The following is a 20,086-nucleotide window of genomic DNA, read 5'->3' on the forward strand; positions in this document are numbered from 1 at the left end:
CAATTTCGTGTCTTTCTTTTTCCTTAACCCATCAAGTCCAGTTGATGCTGCCCACACACTGAATATGAGACATTCCACTGGAGTGTGGTGTACCTACCAGGGACCACACTCTTAAAGAAAAATGATTCTCCCACTCTCAGAAGCCATCAACTATTTCTGTTTCTCCAGTGTCTTGATTACCTTTCCCTTGCTGTAAAGAAACACTGTATCCAAGGCATCTTATATAAGAAAGCATTTGATTAGAGGCTTGCGTATAGTTTCAAGGCAGAGAGCATGGCAGCAGAGTGGGCAGGAATGCACAGGGGTAAAAGCTGAGATCTTATCCACAAGCAGGAGGCAGAGAAAAAGAGAGGGGGGAGGGAGGGAGAGAGAGAGAAAGAACGAGAACACTAACTGGTAAAAGACATGAGCTTTGAAACCTCAAAGCTCACTTATAATGACATCTCTTGTCCAAAAAGACTTACTAACCCTTACCAAGCAGTCAAACATGAGCCTCATTCAAACTAACATACTCAAGGGTAGGAGCGTATGAATTTCTTCTCCCTCCATGCTAGAGTATTTTCCTGGCTTGATCATGTGCAGGTCTTATACAGGCAAACACAGGTACTGTGAGTTCTTGAGCACAGCTATCCTGCTAAATCCAAAAGACAGTGCTCCCCTCTGCTCCTCCCTGACCTCTTTCTACTCCATTTTCTGCATTGGTCCCTGAGCTTTGGGAGCGAGTTTGATGTTCTCCTTGTGGCTAAACACTCCATAGTCATTGTGTGGAGTTCCCTTTGACCAATTATGAGTTTCTGTGTTAACCACTGCTTGCAACACAGAGAAACTTCTCTGATGAGTTCTGACAGCTGCACTGCTCTAAAGGTGAACAGATAGAAATTTAGAGGGTAGTTTGATACTGTGTCCAATTAACTAACAAAACAACAGCAAGTTCATCCATGGGTTCTTAGATGGATTATAGTACCAGGCATACGTTTCCTCCTGTAGAACAGGTCTTAAATCCAGTCAGAGAGTTGTTGGTTACTCCCATAACATTTGTGCCATTATTACACCCAGGTACATATCTTGCATCACTGGTTATTATTGTACTCCACAGACTTTATAGCTGATAAGACTATTGGTAGATTTTTCTGCAGCAAGTGAGAGACCCTACCTCAAAATAAGTAAGTATTGGGAAAATACTTCAGGAACAACACCAAATGTTATATTCCAGCCTTTACACACACACACACACACACACACACACTCCAATTATTGTTTATTTTCTATGGGATTGATGGGTTTCATAGCATTTGTAAGTTATTTAATCTTCATTCTCTAAACCTGTGTGACCATTAATATTCAATGTTTTGGTCCCTTTAAAATATAGCAAAGCAGGAAGAGCTGGGTTATTTTAGAGGAAAAAGCAAGTTACTGTGCACAGTAGTCCCTAAGCAGATAGCCTAGGGTGTGGGCTCAGCACAAGTCAGGGAACTCAGCGTGCTGAAAGCCAGTGAGAAGAAACTGCTACCCTTCCCAAGTGACACAATGCCCAGCAACAGCTAGCTTCCAGCTCTGCAGAACTAAACTGCCAGCATGTAGGCCGTCACACCTTCTGCTCCTGAGGAGGCCTGATGGCATCAGTCACAGTATTGGAAACAGCAGAGCTGTATGTCACGGGGGTAAAACTGGTTCTAAATTTTCTTTGCCCAGAACATCATGTATTTGGGGATGTAAACACACTGGGGTGGCTCCCCAGTTGCCCTGTGTGTGTCCTCATGTGTGGACACTCAGAAGACAAAGCCCCTATTGAGTTACATAAAGGCACAGGAGGGGTGGGATGAGAGCCAGCCTCTGGAAAGGCCGCTTTTCATTCGGGGCTAACTGCAGTAACCAAGTGGATTTTCTGATACATTTGCCAAGTGACAGAGCTGATGTTGAGAAGGAGCGGGAGGTGTTTTAATGTTTGTTTTGCAGAACAGGCTACAGGACAAAAGTTCTAAAGCCAAAGATAAAGTTGTGTTTACTTTGCCCAAGGAGCCATGTGACTAAACATTTTACCATACCCACCTCACGACTCAGCTGCCTGCATGTCCCATTGGCTCCAGCTGGCTCATAGTCTACTTCCATCCCAACCTTCCCTCTTTTCTATAGTATTTCTTCCTCTTTGCAGTGACAGGATCAAAGCTGTACAAAATGGAACCACATCTGCAGTCTGTCAGTGTTCGTTATACATGGAAGACAGACTCTGGGTCAGAAAGGCATCGAGTGGCATCATGTGGCCTTGAGTCTGTGTTGTTCCCTAGTTCTAACTCAGTTTTGTTTGTAGCTTGCACTTCCCACTGCTCCTTCACTGCAGTCCTGGTTATATCTGAGTGGATTGTGAGAATCGCAGAGAAGCCTGAGTAGACGAAAGTATAGGGACATCCAACTTTGGTGCCCAGATATTGGTGATTACTCTCCTGTCAAACACAGTAGTACTAGGGGCTGGAGAGAGGACTCAGTGGTTAAGAGCACTAGATGCTCTTTCAGAGAACCTGGTTTGGTTCCCAGCACCCACATGGCATCTCACAATGGTCTGTAACTCTAGTTCCAGGGGATCTGACACCCTCTTCAGCTTTCTATGGCCACCACATGCACAGGGTTCATGGATATATACACAGGTGAAGCACCCATACTCACAAAATAAAATAAAAGTGCATCTTAATATAAAATGTGCCCCAGATATAGTTGAACTAGGTTCCTCTAATCAGTCAACACTACAGCTGCCCCCAGACACACCCTGGGCCCTGCCATGATCATTGAAGTCTGAGTGGCTGGGAGCAAGTCTTACTAGCAAGTGGAGAACACAGAGCAAGTGTCTGAGGGACACTGGTGAGGGTGGTGCTCTCACCCTGCATGTATATGGAAAACCCTGTGGTGACTAGACATTAACTAGCAAAAGCATGGCTTACAATGGTGGTGGAAGATTCTTAGAGGTGGCCTGCTGTGGCTTCCCATCACAGTCTCCAGAGTAGCCTTGATAATTCTCTTGCCATGTGTGGCCATAATGTTTTGTGTTATATCTTAGCCCCTGTAACACCATTCCTGTTTCAACAGTTAACAAAGCACACTGATTTGGTTATATTTGCTTTTAGCAAATTATAAATTCTAAAAACCAAGACTTTTCAGCTCTTCTAGATCTTCCACAGGAAGGAACCCTGGCTAAGGTAGGTGTTAGGGATGGGAAGTAGTTTACCAGTTAGTAGTATTAGCTTCTCTTACAGAAGACCTAGGTTCAGTTCTCAGCAACCATATTGGGCAGCTCACAATCTCGGTTGCTGTCCAACACCTTTTTTTGGCCTCTACAGGTGCCAGGCATAAGAGTGATATTCATGTATATACAGCCAAAGCATTCATACATGTAACATGAAGATAAATAGGATCAGTCCTGTGCTGTTGAGACAGAGTCTCGTGGAGAAATAGGTACAAGTGAGATAGTCTATTCTTTGTGATGTGGTGTGATATTACATGGAATAGACTGCTATAGGATTTGAAGAGGTTCTGCTCTGTGCATTCAGATACAGTATTGGAGAATTGGGGATTAATAGGAAGAAAGGAAGGCATTCTAGGTAGGCTGTGGATGAATGGAAAGTATGGATACAGTGGTACTCTGAATCTTAGTCAGCCTATCCAGAATATAAGATATGGGGAGCAATTAAGGGAGCATGGGTGTGAGAATGGAATCAGGTTGGATGATGCAACGCCTTGAAGAAGGTGACAGGGTGTTTCAGGAAATATAAAAAAGAATGTCAAGTTCCCACACTACTGCCAGCAGCTCTTGGCCTCGGTGGGCTAGCGGCCTGTTCTTATCTTGTGAAGTCTCTCTGGCCCGGAGCTCCCAAAAACGTTTCCACCTAGCTTGCAAGGTTCTTACTGGTGGGTCACTACCATGCCAGCTCAGTGCTTCAAACCTCCCACAGCCTTTGTGGTGCACATCTGGCAAACCCACGCTCTGCTGTCATACCTTTCTCTCTTGAACCCAGTCAAGCCGCTGCAAGAATGAAAACACCACACAAATTTATTTCAGAAACGACGGTAACTCAGTCTTGCTGGGAACAACAGCTAAAATCCTAATCTTGTAAGCCTTATTAAATCTAAATCCAACGGTGGCAAATCCTGACAGATCCACCATTGAAACCGGGAGACTCTAGTGGGTACATCTTGTTCTCACTCAATCCCTCTCCAAAAAGCTCTAACTCTCTCCTGCTTCCGCTCTTCCTCCATACAACCTGGAAGTCCCGCCTACTCCCCCAGTGATTGGCTCCTTTATTCATTAGGGGGTGGTTCACAAGAAGTCACCTGAGTAGGTGACTCATTCCTCACAACCCCTCCCAGCAGAGCGGAATTGGCATCAAAATACAAGCAAACCCAGGGCTGTCCACAACAACAGGGTTTGGTGATGTCGTATGGACAAAGGCAGACTTTAGAGAAGCCTCTAGCACTGGTTGGCATTGTGGAAGAACATCGGTAGGAGCTATTGGAGGGGTGGGCTGGAGAGAGCCTGGAAGTCAGGAGACCGTTGGGTGGAAGAGATCAGAGGGCAGTCATGGTGGAGCCCATGACGTCAAGCCATACTTTCAAAACCACTACCTACGGTGCCAGGACACATTTTGTGTGTAGTCCACAAATGTGCACATGCACATCAGGACAATTAACTCTGACAGTTAGGAGGCAAAGGAAGCATGGCTTCCGTGCTTGACCTGTTAGAACAAACAGAGGAGGGACCCGTTCCATTCACAGCACACGGAGGAAAGCTGTTAGATTTCAAGAGGCTTGATTTGAATTGCTGAGTCTTCTCAAGTCTCCTCACCGATTAAGGAACAGTATCTAGGAGACAGCCAGAGAGAACTCTCATCTGCCTCATAGGTCAATGCAGAGCTAGACTCTGAGCAGCTCTCCTTACCTCCTTCTCTCCCTAGGAAAGCTTCCTGGACTGGGTCTCTGAGCCTTACTGCCACCTGCTGAGCCAAACACCTCCCATCTGTACACTCACTGGAGGAATGGCTTCCGTCCAGCCAGCCAGGCTCTGGCCCAGGGTTTCCACTCTGCTTGGAACCAAAGATGACTTCACATTAGAAGTCTGTAGACCATGCCAAACCCATACAGACTGTCAGTCAGTGGAAGGGCTCCTTGCCTTCTCTGTGGACAGCAGCTCATAGAAAATGCAGTAGACTGGGCCAAGCAATCTGGCCTATTGTGGCTTAGGGTGAATGACTTAGACCCCAGTTCTTCTGCTATCACGTGGAAGCAGCCTGCCCTAGTGGGAGGCCAGGCATCTGCAGGCAGCATTTGAAATAAAGTTGCTTTGTTATTAAGTCTGCTCAAGTTGTCAACACTTACAGATATCCCTGTGGCTGCCTGCCCCACTGCCGACTAGAATAAATAGGGTCGGGGAAGAATGTGTCTGTCCTGCCCACAGAACTCCAGCCTCGGCCTTGAGAGTCAGCTGAGCAATATGCTGAGGCCCAGACACAACACATCTCTACTGAGAAGTTATCTAAATGTATCATTTTAATCAAATCCAACATGTGCAATTACAGAAATTTTTTAAATGTGTTTTTAGTGTGATGCTGCTATCAACCAAAATTATAAAAACTAATTGTCAGAGCCTGACTATTGCAAACTGAGTAATGAGATAGAAAACAAAGAAGCACATGGGGACTGTGCTCTCACAGTGAGAACCTGGAATCAACTGGTTATCCAGTTGTCACTGGCATCCACTTACCCTCCCCCACCCCCCACCCCCAGCCTGGCGACTGCACAGTATTTCACTGATTGAATCCTGGCAGCTTTTTTTTTTTGAATCATCTATATATTTTCCAGGTCTTTTCCCCCTGTAATTTTTGAGGGGTTCTCACTCTTGGAGGCAGTTTTCCAGCTTTTCCTATAGGGGCAATGTTGGAGGAGGTTTCTCTTGTGGGCTTCCAGCTGACTTCACTTCCACTCTCTATGGGGCCTCTGCTTTTGTGGTGTTTACATGATATCTTCTGCTGTGCCTTGGGGTTTTTCTCCCTGAGTTATTGACTTCCTATCTTCACTTCATATACTTGCAGGCTGTCTCCTGGTTCGGACATCTATGTGACAGTCTCATCCATGGCTTTGGCGAGATCTCAGTGCCGTAACTCTCCCAGCAACTTGTCTTCGTCCAGTGACACTGGCTCTGGGGGTGGCACCTACAGACAAAAGTCCATGCCCGAAGGGTAGGTATGGCAAGGAGTCCATCTTCAGTATCCTCTGTGTTCAGACAGGCCGCACAGAACTGCATGAAACCAGCAGAGAAGAGGTGGCCAGCCCTCCAGATAGAAGACTGTCCCAGCGTCTAGGTCAGACCACTGAAGAACATGATCAGTCTCAGACCTGTGTGGCAGCAAAGTCAGATAGCATCAGTTCCTCCATCACACGGACCAGTCAGTGCCACCAGAAGAATTTTGTCATGTATTTCCTCCAAAGTAAACGCAGCAGAATACTCCTTGCAGTGGAGTTCGGGTTGCTGCTGATACAGAGAAAATGATAACCACGCCCAGAGCTTAACGTTGTCTTGTAAGAGGCCTGTGTTTTGTTGATTTGTTTTCTGTTGTTGGGTTTTTCCAGACAGAGTTTCTCTGTGTAGCTGTCCTGGAACTCTTTCGGTAGATGAGGCTGGCCTTGAACTTATAGGGATCCTCCTGCCTCTGCCTCCCGAGGTCTGGGATTAAAGGCTTGGGCTACCATTACCCAGCAGTTTGTTTTGTTTTGTTTTGTTTTGTTTTGTTTTGTTTTGTTTTGTTTTATTTCAATCCTCCTTGACACTAAATTCCCAGAAGGAACTGTTTGTTTCTGACAAAGCTTATAGAACAGGCTGGCTGTGGTTCTTGCCTAGTTTGCACAAGGCCCTAGGTTTTGTCTGTAGCACCACTAGAAAACAGAACAAAACTTTCAAAGTTCAAAGGAAGGGAAATGCACAAAGTTTAAAGGCCACTGAAGGCTGAGGGTACTGGAGTGTCTGAGGCTTGGAAGCCCAGCATGCCACACATAAACTGCCTTTGCTCAGAATAAGAAAACCAAACTATGAGTGCTGCTTGCCCTGAGAAAGAACTTGAACCATTCAAAAACCAAATGGTTTTATTCCACATTTTTCTAAGGACTATGTTTAACATATAGGCATGGGATTTGGTTACTTTTCTGAGAATTCACCATGCAAGCAATTCATTAGCAAGCTTAATGTCCTCATAGTGGATATTTATTTACGACGACCAGGATTTCTGTTGGATCTTTTTAAAAAGGTTTGTTTATTTGTATGTACATGAGTATTCTGCTCACATATATGTATATGCACCGTGTGTGTGTGTGTGTGTGTGTGTGTATGTGTTTGTGTTACCCTTAGGGATGAAGAGGGTATTAGATCCCTGGAACTACAGTTATGGATGGATATGAGCTACTATATATGAGTCCCAGAACTCAAACTCACTAACTATTGAATATGCTTTTGTTGTGTGTATACGTGTGTGTGTGGGGGGGGGGGTGCTACATGTTTATGTTAACAGAAGGTAGGTGATAAAACCACTCCAGGATACTCCTCCTCCATGCTGTTGTCTCTGTCAATAGCCTGTCTGAAGGGCAACACATCTTACGTAACTGCATCAGTGATGACTCGAAAATAATTTTAGCTTTTCTTCATCAGTCCCTGCAGAGGTTTTTTTTTTGAGTCACTTATTTTATCATGCCACAAACCCAACTAATTATGTCTTACTTTAATTAGATTTTTTTATTGTATGATTTGCCTTAGAAATGAAGTAGTCAACATCTGTCCATCATTAGTATGGCCCTAAAATGTAAAGGAGTGAACCAAAAGGAAAAAGTTTTCCTGTCTGTGATAAGCTCTAAATGTCTATTAACAAATTGAATGGAGACATTAGTGTGATTGATGATAAAAACTATGAGGCCCATGCCTGAGTGCTCCTTTTTTGTTAACAAGACAGTGATTATTCCTGTGGGCATGTAGTAGCAAGTCCTTGTACCCTAGGTGGTATTAGGGGGGCCTGTGATCTCTAGTGAGCTCATCTTCGATTGCATACGACACCACACAATGCTTTTTGTACCTGGAAATGGTCTTTAAAAAAATGAAGTTGCTGATGCAGTGCCATCTTCTGTACGCCAAAGCCACTTCAGTGGTGTTAGCTTGCATTGTTTTGTGTTGTTATTGTTGTTTGGTTTTTCAAGACACAGTTTCTGTGTAGCCCTGGTTGGCTTCAAACTCAGGGGTCTTCCTGTCTCTGCCTTTCAAGGGCAAGGATTAAGTGCAGGTGCCACTAACCTTGGCCTGCCAAAGCTGTGTTTATAAACATCCGTGAGGCAAGAGGTGATTTGGCTCACGCTCCAGTGTGTCTCACTGTTGCCCATCAATGACGGTTGACCCTGAAGTTTCCCTTACCAGTAAGAGCAGCAGAGTTCAAGTCGATGCTGAAGTGTCTGTGCTGTGCTGGGCACCTGTTAGTGTTAGGCACGCTCGACATCATAGCGATAACCAGCATACGGTTCTGTGGACAGCGTGCCATGTTGGTACCCTTCCTCACCCTCTGTGGGCCTTATGTCCGTACCTGTGTGGCATGAGCTTGTTCATTTCATGGTCCTAAAACATTGAAGCTAACTTAATTAGCTGGAGGGTAAAACTGAGACAGCGCTTGGAATCTATGTTTAGTTCTGCTGCTAGGTTACCAGTTCCAATTGAGCTTCATGTTTCCCCACTCCCAGGGGTCCTACCCTTCCCAGGAGAGCTCTTACAGGTCCTGGCCATGTGTCAGTCATCACAGGTAAGGCACAGACACAAGTTGATAGAGAATCAATAGAGGCCTGTGTTTCATAAGTTCTTTAGAAGTTCATTAGCTAGTAACCATGAGAAATGTGGTACATTTCCAAGTAAATACTTGAATTCTGCCCTCCGGCCCTTTCTGGTCTCAGAGGTCATATTGCTGATGTTCATATAGACATAGATTTCGTATGATTTAGTTAAACAAGTGTTAACTGTTTTTTCAAGGGGAAAATCAAGCTGGCTCAGTGGACACTATTTTACTTGCCAGCTTACCTTCTTCTGACTTTCCCTTCCCAACATCAATTTAAAATTCATACAGTTAGAAAGTGGCTTGCACATAATATAAGCAGTACTTGTCGTTTTCCAGACCACAGAGTACAGTGCTCAGAAAGTGATTGATCCCAGAGTAACTTAATGATTTAGTACATCATTGAATTAAGGGGAGCAGCCCCCACTCCCGAGATGTACTGTTAGAAAATGTGCAAGTGACTTAAAGTGGGTTGATAGTAAATGACAGTCTGAATTCGACTATGTGAGCCAGTTAACTTGGGTTTCTTACTTTCTGGGCCTTCTGCTGGCAAGCTCTGTGCCCTAGTTAACACTTGATTTTAATAATAAGCGTGCCTGCCTGAGTAGAGATATGTATCTGCGTGCACAGACGTGCAAGCAGAAACTGGTAATACCTGTCATCAGAATCAGGAGACTCTTCACCTTGTGGGTGAAGATTCTGATGTGTCTTGCTTTTGTTTGGGGGAACTACCACAGGTTTGGGGTGAGCCGAAGATCCCCAGCGTCCATCGACAGGCAGAACACCCAGTCAGATATTGGTGGCAGTGGAAAATCCACTCCCAGCTGGCAGAGAAGTGAGGACAGCCTTGCCGACCAGATGGGTGAGTGAGGGATTTGTATGAGGGTGCTGTCAGAACAAGGTGACCTTGATAGCATCAGAGCACAGTGTTAGAAGGACAGCCCCAGTTAGCAGGTGCGTGGGAATTCATCTTTGCTAGACTGTGTGCATATGAAAGCAACAGATAAGGCCAGGGTTCTCAGTGACTCCAAACTTCAGTCAGAATGACCCAGGGATTATGTTTGAAGACCAGTCTGAGGTCCCTGCTTGCTGGGGTGGGTGGGTTGGTTGGTTGGTTGGTTGGTTGGTTGGTTGGTTAGTTTTACCTTGTGCCTGGGAGGTTTAGTAGTCTTAATATTGAATTTTAAGGGAAAATAAATCACTGCACAAGGTGGGAAGAAAATGAATTTTTGTTTGGTCACATTTGTAGCTTGGTTAGACACTCTGTCCTGCCCGATGAATACTTTACAACAGCAGGCCCTCAGTGGGCCCTCAGTCACGTTCTTGGTGCATTGCCCTCTGAGGATGTGAGGAGAAACCCATCCACCTCCAGTGGCCATAAACATTGCTCGCCACAAGGGAATTTTGCCATGCAGAAATTACACTTGAACAGGCACATCAGAGATTTGATGTCAGCACAATTCGTACATCAAAGACTTGATTATGAACTGTCAGGTTGGGTTTTTTATCCTCTCATCCTGTACCTCCATCCCATAATCCTTTTCTCTTTCCCCTGGAAGTATTATCATCAATGTAGGATACAGGGCTGCACATTTTATGCCTGTAGGTTGATGCTTTTGTTCTGTGTGAGTGACTGTCCCAGGTAAATGTCTGAAGTTGAGGAAGAGAATAGTGATTCCTAGATCCTGAAGACATGCTTTGATACAGTCACTGCATCCCGCATGCCTTGTTCTTGAAGCCATCTCTCACCCCAGTCTTCTCCCACTTACCCCCTACTCAGAAAACCTGGGCATATTCTGTCTGCCTCCCTGCTCTGGCAGGATGGATGTCTTTATCCCATGTGTTGGTACTGTTAGCATCACATCTAAGCAGACTCTTCCTCAGCATTACCCTAGCAGCCATGGATCCTTGTGTTTCTACCTTACTGCCACAGTGGTGGCAAGTCACACGCCAGAAGCAGGCTGCCTGGTCCTCGGCAGGTCAGGAAGGGTGGTGAAGAAGTCCATAAATCCTGCTGTTAGCTCTAGGCTAGTCAGGGGAACACACTACCTCTTGTTGGGGGGACCTCATCTTGAATGCCAGCATGGTGCCCGAATAATGGAAGCAATCATTGGAAATAGACCAGCGACTGTGTGTCTGTTCTGTCGTGCTCAGCTTACAGTTAGAGAGTACCTCAGGCATGCAATTCTTTTGTCCTCAAGCACCATGAATTCACAGGTAAAATGTTCCCCCGGTGTCACGGTAAGTACTGTGTGATTTTATACCTGCCTGTGTAGGGAGTGGACACGGAGGTAGATTACCCTCACTGCAGTGAATGATTCCTGAGTTTCAAACTTTTGCTGCATTGTTTGTGGCCTTTGGTTTGGTGGCACTTGGCTATGCTAATGTGTGACATGTCACTAGCCACAAGCTTTATCCATCAGCTTCCTAGTTTCTGACATGCTGTCTTTTGTGTAGACTCCTAACAAGTTTGCTGCTGATGCGCAGTAAGCTCTTAGAGATATGTGTACCTGTTTAGTGCCTGCACTGTAACATCCTGTGCTGTGTTCCAGAGCCGACGTGCCATCTCCCAGCAGTATCTAAGGTACTGCCTGCTTTCCGAGAGAGCCCCAGTGGGAGATTGATGCGGCAGGATCCAGTGGTTCACCTGTCTCCAAACAAACAAGGCCATGTAAGTTCATCATAAGCCTAACAAAATCAATGATCTCCAGCAATGTCCTGTAATCCCTGTAGTGTGGAAATGGGGCCCACCCTCCATCCCCACTCTGTGGCAGCAGATATGCTACCCTATGCTTTGGTCAGATCAAGTATGTTACTTACATAATTCTGACTATCTCTTCTTACCTTCCAGCTACTGGAAAATTTCAATTATATTTCTACTTATTCTCTCTAACGCAGAAGAGGCACATTTAGGACTCAGAGACTGCCTGTGGCCGCAGCCCCAAGATGGCAGCTCAGGCACAGAGCTGGATGAGCTCTGCCACCTGCCCAGGGGTAACATGGTGAACACCTGTTACTCCAGCACTCAGCAGGCAGCGGGAGGAGTGTGCAACCTGGGCAGCACACTGAGACAGTGTCTAAAAAAATAGTTAAATAAAACAGTACTTGTTACCAAGAAAAGTTAGAGTTCCATTAATGAAGTGATGGAGTTGGTGCCTATTTAAAGTGTGAGTTTCACTTGGAGGAAAACAGCTGTCTTCCCTCCCTGGTCTTGGCCAGTAAAGGGCTCCTCTCCTTCCTCTACCAGCAGATGCACACAGAGCTTTCTCCTCATTGCTTGTCTCTAGTAAATAGCTAGGCTTCCTGTCTTCTTAATTTAAGTATCACCTCACAGACTAAGGCTGTATCTCCTTGCAGAGCATTTGTTCAGTATGTGTAAGGCTCTGAGTTCAGCTTTCAAACCATCTGTGCCCCAGAATTCTGTGCAGATTCCTTTTTTAAAAGCTGTTTCTTTAACGAATTCTATAAAATCAAACACACATCTCTATGGAGTTATCTCTCACATACCATAAAACTTACCCATTTCTTGTGTGACCCGGTGGTCTTTAATATATTCAAAGAGGCTCAGGATGACTCAGCAGGTACAGGTACTTGCCACCAAGCCTGATGACCTGGCAACCCAGGAACCTACATAACGGAAGGAGAGAGGCCACACCAGCAATTTGTCTTCTCACCTCCACACATATACCACTGAGGTGTATGATGCTCACAGAATGAATAAATAAATAAATAAATGTGATTCATAGTCATATACACATACCCAACGAGTTATACAGTCCACACCATGATCAATCTCAACATTTCATTATCCTGAAAGCCAGTGTCCTTTAGTCATCACCTCCAGTTTTCTGTCCCTTCCAAGACCCAGGGAACCACTACTCTACTCTGCCTGTGAGCATTGCCATTGCACGTGAATGAGAATCGTGAAGCCCAGCCTTCTGTGTCTAACTTCTTTTATTAAACACAGATTTAACATTCTTATCCAAGTTGGTGCTGCACCTGCAGTCCGTTCCTTTTCGTGACTGAATAGTATTCCATTGATGGATGGGAAAATGTAGCTCCTGTTTCTAGTCTATTCATGAGTTAGTAGCCACTGGGCTTGTGTCTACCTTTGTCTGTTATGATTGACACTGTTATAAACACTCATGCATCTTTTTTATGAATATACATTTTTATCTTTCTTGAGTCTGTACCAAGAATGGAATTGCAGCTGTTTCCCGTAGCTCCGCCCGTTTTCACACAGAATAATGTGCCCCTCTTTCGTCTGCCTGCAGTTTGTGTGGAGGTATTCTGTGTAAAGCCTTCACCATGCTTTGATCTCTGTTCCCCTGTAGCCAGTGACACTGGGCACCTTCCATGTGATCCTTGACTGTCTTCTTGGGCAGGATCCCTGCTCACAGATCATTCCATTTTTTTTTTTTTTTTTTAAAGATTTATTTATTTATTATATGTAAGTACACTGTAGCTGTCTTCAGACACTCCAGAAGAGGGCGCCAGATCTCGTTACGGATGGTTGTGAGCCACCATGTGGTTGCTGGGATTTGAACTCTGGACCTTCGGAAGAGCAGTCGGGTGCTCTTACCCACTGAGCCATCTCACCAGCCCCCGATCATTCCATTTTTAATTGCACTTCTTGAAACACAGAAGCCTGTAGTTTTTGATAAAACTAAGTTTACATATGTTTGTTTGTTTTGCTTTTCCTTCCGTTTCTTGCCCTGTGGTGTCCCACCTAGGAAACCATGCTGTAATCCATGGTCACAGAGACTTGTGCCTTTTGTTTGTCTCATGTTTTAAAAGTTTGACTTGTACATTTAGGTCTTCAGAGTCTTCCCCTACAGTAAGGATTCCACTCCCCCTCCCTTTTCTTCTTTTGTCCATGTGAATATCCAGTTGTCTCAGCACCATTTATGGATGAGGCCTGCGCCAACCCCAGCTGCCAGTGGAGTTATCTCGGCATCTCTGTGTAGATACTCTCAGCAGTAGATGAAAAGCTGTTTCTAAGCAGGTGCTGATCAGGGATCACAAGAGTTCAGACTTAGTTAACCATGGATTCTGCCTTTTAGACTCTAGCACGCTTTCTCTTTAGTAGTAGTATCTTTTGGACGATATCAATGACCACTTATATTTTTCCTGGCTGAAGTAATCTAATCTCCATGTCATTGTGTTGTTACATTGGCCTAAGTGAAGTAATAGAAAATGTTTTCTTGGCGGACATGCATCGTCTCTGCTATGGATGCCATTGCTGCCTGCCAGTCCTGGTGCTATACCAAGAGCTCTTATGTTACTTTAACTTGTTAGGAGAGCTCTGCCATGCCAGAGTGCCACCGCTGTGATTCTTTGTTGGTGTTGAAGGTGTGACCCCTGCACATGGGTAACCCTTGCTTTTGTTGCAGTCTGACAGCCACTACTCCAGCCACTCCAGCAGCAACACGCTCTCCAGCAACGCCTCGAGTGCACACAGTGACGAGAAGTGGTATGACGGGGACCGCACGGAGTCCGACCTCAACAGCTACAACTACCTACAGGGCACGTCTGCCGACAGCGGGATTGACACCGCCTCCTACGGCCCCAGCCATGGCAGCACAGCCTCCCTGGGGGCCTCCACGTCCTCACCTCGTTCAGGGCCAGGCAAAGAAAAAGTGGCTCCCCTGTGGCACAGCTCCAGTGAAGTGCTTTCCTTGGCAGATCGGACCTTAGAGACTGAGGGCCACGGCATGGACAGGAAAGCAGAGTCCTCCCTGAGCCTGGACATCCACAGCAAGAGCCAGGGCGGGTCAAGCCCGCTGAGCAGGGAGAACAGCACCTTCAGCATAAACGATGCTGCGTCTCACACTAGGTAAGCCTCTGCCCGCTCTCAGGGTTCCCCACCAACCCACTGCAGTGTGCACTGACCTTCTTGGGGCGTTGATTTTGTGTGTGTGTGTGTGTGTGTGTGTTTTTATGTCATTTATTTCTAAGCAAAATACTTCAGTAATCTTAATGCATTATTTCACATTGGGAGAAACTTTTGCAAATATATTCATTGTAAAGTTTTTTTTATTATTTTCCTAATTGAATTCTAGAATTCGTTTTCTAATTCTGATTTTCAGCACTGATATATAATGAATATAGAGTGCTACAGTCTTTAGAAGACACTTGAAATTCTTGACTGTATTTTAAACAATGTAGTCTTTCCCCAGCTTTTCCTTGGTGCCCAGCTCACCACGTACCCCTGTTTCCATTCCTGGCTCTGGACAGTGACATGCTGATGGTAGAGATGCCCATCAAAAGGCATAGCTGAAATTCAACTTGCCCCTTCCACATGAGGAAACACACCTTCTCCAGCATCCGTGGGCACACACCACTAGCAAGATAAACCCTGCTTTTCATTCCCCTAAATCCAAAGTGCGCTAGGCCTCCCTGACTTGGCGAGGAAACGGTTCATTTCTGCTCTAACCTTCTGCATCTCAGCTCACCTCCCTTTTGCCTTTCACTCACCGTTCTGAGTTGCTGGTTAGGATGTGACTGTCTAAACTGGCTGCCTTACAGAAAAATGGCAGAGAAGAGCAGTGCAGTTTTGATGTTTTGCGAACGAGAAGTCATGTATAGAATCTGCTAGTAAACCACAGATCACCCTGCTGGGAAGACATTGACCTTCATTGTCCCTAGCCAGTCAGTGTGGCGCTCAGTTTTCTGTCATGTCTCTGGTCGTGCAGAGTAGGTTTTAAGTGTCTCTTCTTTCCGTGGTCAGCGCTGTGTGTATTGGATGTACTTCATAGGCTGTACTTAATCTGTTACCTCCACTGCACAGCCTATTGTTGTCTTAAGATTGTTTTTAGATACCCTTCTCCCTTCTCTGTCCTGCCTCCAAGCCCTCTCGGATCCCTCCCCTCTCCTCCAAACCCATGAACTCCTTTTTCATTAGTTGTTATTCCGTGCATATGTGTATATACGTATGCATTCCACATAGTGTTCCTCGCATTTATGTTTTCAGGACTGACCATTGTCATGGGACAGCCAGCTGCTGTGCTCTTCCTGGAGAGCCACCTTTGCTGCTCCCTGCTTTGCTTGCCTGCAGTGCCTTGTGTAGGACTGAGGCCTCATGGGCGTTTCCCCGTGCAGATGGCATGTGTGTTGGTGTCATCCTAAACGTGGTCATGTTGGTGAGACTTTGTGGGTGTGGCTTCGGATGTTGCTAGGAGATCTTAAAATGACCATAGTCTGGAAACGCCATGGCCCTCAAGCAGCAATGACCTTGAGAAAGTGGTCTCAGAATCGTGAATACCCAGAATCCTGTTGTCTTAACAGTTTAGAAGCCAGAGTGTCTGGTTCATTTGGGGTAAGGGGTGTGCTTAGAAAAGTAGGACAGAAAGGTGGGCCCCAAATGCTGTTATCAGTATAGACTGGATAACATTCCCAACCTCCTGGCTGCTTCTGTTGTGACCCTCCATCACATTCAGTAGACCACACCCTCCCTCAGCATGTGATTCAGAACGGACCAGTTTCTACAAACCTAGATTCCCATTTCTTTGGTTGTAGTTGCTCATTTTAGAAGGGGCCCTTTTCCTAATGACAGTAGTCCACCTGAGAGAGATCCTGGGTCTAACCTGAGGCAGCAGCAGGGAGTTAGGAGGGATTGTCTAGAATGGTGTAACCACAGAGCAAGATCAGAAAGAGCTGGACCCTAACGCTAACACATAAGATACTAAGGCTGTGCTGCTGACAGATCCAAGGGTCTGCACCCACCCCAGCCTCTCCCCAACCCCTCCTGGAATCAGGCATCTGGGTTTTCATTGTCCAGATGTGCTGACCACAGCTGCCAGGGCCTCCAAAAGGATTATCTGCATTTTCTGCTTCAGACAGGCCATGTGGAATCACTGAAGTCATTGCTTAGAAATACTGTGCTGTTGGAAGTCAAGCTTAGTAGAGAAGAATGTGGTCTTTCAGGAGGGTGGCAGGACTCCCCACCCACCGGAGGCTTGAGTCACACTAGTTTCTAGACTCCAGTAAAGAGGCACACTTTGTGACTTAGGCCTGTTGGTTTTGGCAGAGTGAGCTGGATAATCAGAGCTGAGCAACCTCCCCTTTCTGGAGGAAGAGGACTCAGCCACCAAATGTGCATTCCCTGGGAAGCTGAAACCACAGCAAATTAGAGTGTGTGTGTCCTCAGAAGACAGGAACAGCAATTAATGTGGCGATCTCTTGACAGTGCATAAAAGAACTTGTACCTGGGACATGGTGACAAAACTTAAATTACAGTGATTAAGTTACCCTGCATATTTCTGGCTAGGTTGGGCCTTCCCCTCTGTCCTCCAGTCTCCCTGTTGATGACTGTGCAGGTTTTTTGTGGCATCCCTTGAGAACTGCATTAACGCAGGTTGCTAATTACATAGGGATGTTATATTTGAATGTTATTAAGAGAAGTCATTGCTACAGATAACTTGCTATGGAGGGTAGAGAATTTGCACCCTAGACTTTAATTTTTATTCTTTTTATAATTGTCCTTTCCTGTTTGTATCTTAAAATGATTCACTCAAAACAAAAAAAGAAAAGATTTATGGCAAGCAGGAGAGGTGAAGGTAACATTAAGTTTAATATATTCATGTAAAAACATTAATACTTTTTTGGAGGGTGGGGTGTTGAGACAGGTTTCTCTGTCTTTGCCAGATGGTATAGTTTACACCTTTAATCCCAGGGAGAGGCAGACAGATTTCTGTGTGTGAGTCCAGCCTGGTCTACAGGGAGAGTTCCAGAACAGCCAAGGCTACACGGAGAAACCCTGTCTCAAAAAAACAAAACAACAAAACAAAACAAACAAAAAACTATGTTCATGTTCACGGCATCTTGTCGGCTCCTTATTTACATAGTTAGGTGTTGCAGGTTCTTGTCCTGTGCCCACGGTGCTCTGCACCCCAGCTAGCCGCTCCTTCTCCAGGCTGAATGTGCATGCTTCCTGCTTAGCAGAAACTTGCTTCCTGGGAAGGAGCCGCTGCCCTTGCTGCGCTTGCTCTGTTCCCGCCAGTGTAACCCCGAGCCCTCGATTGCTTATCTCCCCAGTGTTCTAGCACTTGTGTCTCCTGATGCCTCCAGAATCACGGAACTGGTGGTGGAAAACACAGTGGGAGGAGTCGTGCTTCATCATTATCCCCCATTACCTGTCACCCAGAGACTTGTTATTCACACAGCCTATCCCAGGAAACCCTGTCAGCTGCCCTCTTTGCTCATAGGTCAGCATCCAGCCTTTGCCCAGATTTTGTCACAACCATTCAACAGGTGACTGATTGCTGCTTTTTCCCTCTCTGAAAATACTGTCCTTCACAGGGTAAGACAAAACCCTAAGTTCTCATGCCAAGGCCAAATAGTGATGGCTGCAGGCATCCCTTCTGGTCAGACAGCAGTTGCTGCTACACAGGAAAGAATGGTCTCTGGTGATACGCACATTTAGAAGGGCAGCAAGCGCACAGGAGCGATACCTGGAAACTTGACTGGTGACAACTGTGCTCTCCCACCCTGCAAAGCTGCAGCCACCTTAGCAGTGTTTCTTCTGTAAAGGCACATGTAAAGTGGCCAGCCTGCTGCTCAAACCATGAGTCCAGATGTGAAGTCTGTCAGGTCAGGTTGGCGCAGGTCTGGCTACCATGTTACCCTTTTATTTTTGTGTGCAGTGATACATGTGTGTCCTCTCTTTCTTCTTAAAGACTCCAAAGCTGTCCTATTTTTCAGGGAAGGGGAATTATCCTAGAGTATAGATGAAAACTGAAGTCACCGAGTCTGAGGACATCCTGGCTGGATTCTCGGTGATCTGATTTGGCTGTGCTCACAGTTAAACCTGGCTTTTCATGTAGTAGAAATGGAACTGATGCCTGCACCTGTCACCCCAGTGGGTCTGCTTCTCTTCCCTTTTTGATTCATATTATTGGCTCATTACCTTACACCATTCTTAGGAAGAGATTCAAGGCACTGTGGGTAAGACAGAATCACAGCATAATGAATTAACAAGAGTTCTCCAGGATAAGGAAACAGCCCAGCTGTCTTGGCTCCCCTTAAGCACAGATCTGCCAACTTGTCATTGACTGTAGTATAATTAAAACTCCCAGAGTCTCTTGGTGAAGTATGTGACTCTGCTACCTTGAGGTGGTCATAGGCCCCTTCAAGGAGCTCCCCAGAGTCTGGGCTGGAATTATATAGGAAAGGAAGAGACAGGCCATTTTAGAAAGTGTATAGGTTCAGGTAGCAGTTTTTAGTTCTAGGAAATGGGAGAACCCTTTTAAAATGTTTCAAAACCCAGCTTCCTTTGACTCAAGAAAATGTGAGATGAGCCCTCAGCTCTGCACTGATAGCAGCTCCTGTGGGGACCACGGTCACTGATAGCAGCTCCTGCGGGGACCACGGTTTTGCTTCAGACACATGGTATCCATGGCTTCAAGTCTTGATCTGGGCAGGTGGGAAGTGGGGATTTGACCAAGTTAGAGCAGTGCGAGCAAGTCACCTGGATTCAAGCCGTGGTTCTCAAATGAGCTGCGTCCTGAAGGGGAGATTTCTGCCGTATCTGTAGACACTGACTCAGCTCTGGTCCTAGCACCTCTGGGATTAGAACCCTTCTGAAGTGCGTGTTTTGGATGTGTCCTGGGTAAAGTCTCGGCTTTTGCTGTTAGGGGTTATACACACTAAGGGGAAAGACAGGCCATTTGTTTCTGTTTGGTACCAGATATCAGTTCTTAATGTGGCTGTCTGATTATAACCATTAGTAAGCATAAGTGTGCTGGCATTTCACACCGAGTAGTAGCCACCATATTCAGGTAGAATGAATAATTAGATTCAGTGATCAATTAATCAGGTATCCTGGTGAGGGTACACAAAGGATGCAGAAGCATCATTCATAGATGTAATGACCTCCTACAATAAAAATTAAACATGACGGAATGATTTGTAAAACAACGATCTGCTGTTGTTTTGTCCTTACTGATTTGATATGCCATATCTAGGAAACAGTCTTACATGCCCCTTTCCTTAAGACATACTTTTTCTTGTAAAATTATATGTGATGTGTAGGGGTGGGGCATGTCCTGATGCCCTCAAGGGCAGGAAGAGGACAGTGGCTCTCTTGGAGCATCAGGTTCAGGTACGCCGCTGGGAACCAAACTCTGGTCCTCCGAGAGAGCAGTTCATGCTCTTAACTACTGAGGATCTCTCCAGCCCTTCTTAATTTTAAAAGCAACTAGACGGAATGTTTGTCAGCGGTAAGGGTGCATCGCTTTTCATTTGTGTAG

At 45.6% G+C, this 20,086-nt stretch overlaps 1 protein-coding gene across 11 annotated transcripts in view; it reads left to right on the forward strand.

Moving 5' to 3' along the window:
- Positions 1 to 20,086, forward strand: part of Sipa1l1 (signal induced proliferation associated 1 like 1) — a 275,601-nt gene that overhangs the window by 235,190 nt on the left and 20,325 nt on the right. For all 11 annotated transcript variants that reach the window (XM_029484700.2, XM_029484698.2, XM_021178588.3 and 8 more), the window contains 4 exons: positions 6,075 to 6,221; positions 9,575 to 9,699; positions 11,390 to 11,508; positions 14,231 to 14,673. In XM_029484700.2, coding sequence (XP_029340560.1) covers positions 6,075 to 6,221; positions 9,575 to 9,699; positions 11,390 to 11,508; positions 14,231 to 14,673 — 834 coding nt within the window. The remainder of the gene's footprint in view (positions 1 to 6,074; positions 6,222 to 9,574; positions 9,700 to 11,389; positions 11,509 to 14,230; positions 14,674 to 20,086) is intronic.

The sequence above is a fragment of the Mus caroli genome, unplaced genomic scaffold (assembly GCF_978045245.1).
Source record: "Mus caroli unplaced genomic scaffold, Mus_caroli_1 scaffold_14, whole genome shotgun sequence".
NCBI lineage: Eukaryota > Metazoa > Chordata > Mammalia > Rodentia > Muridae > Mus > Mus caroli.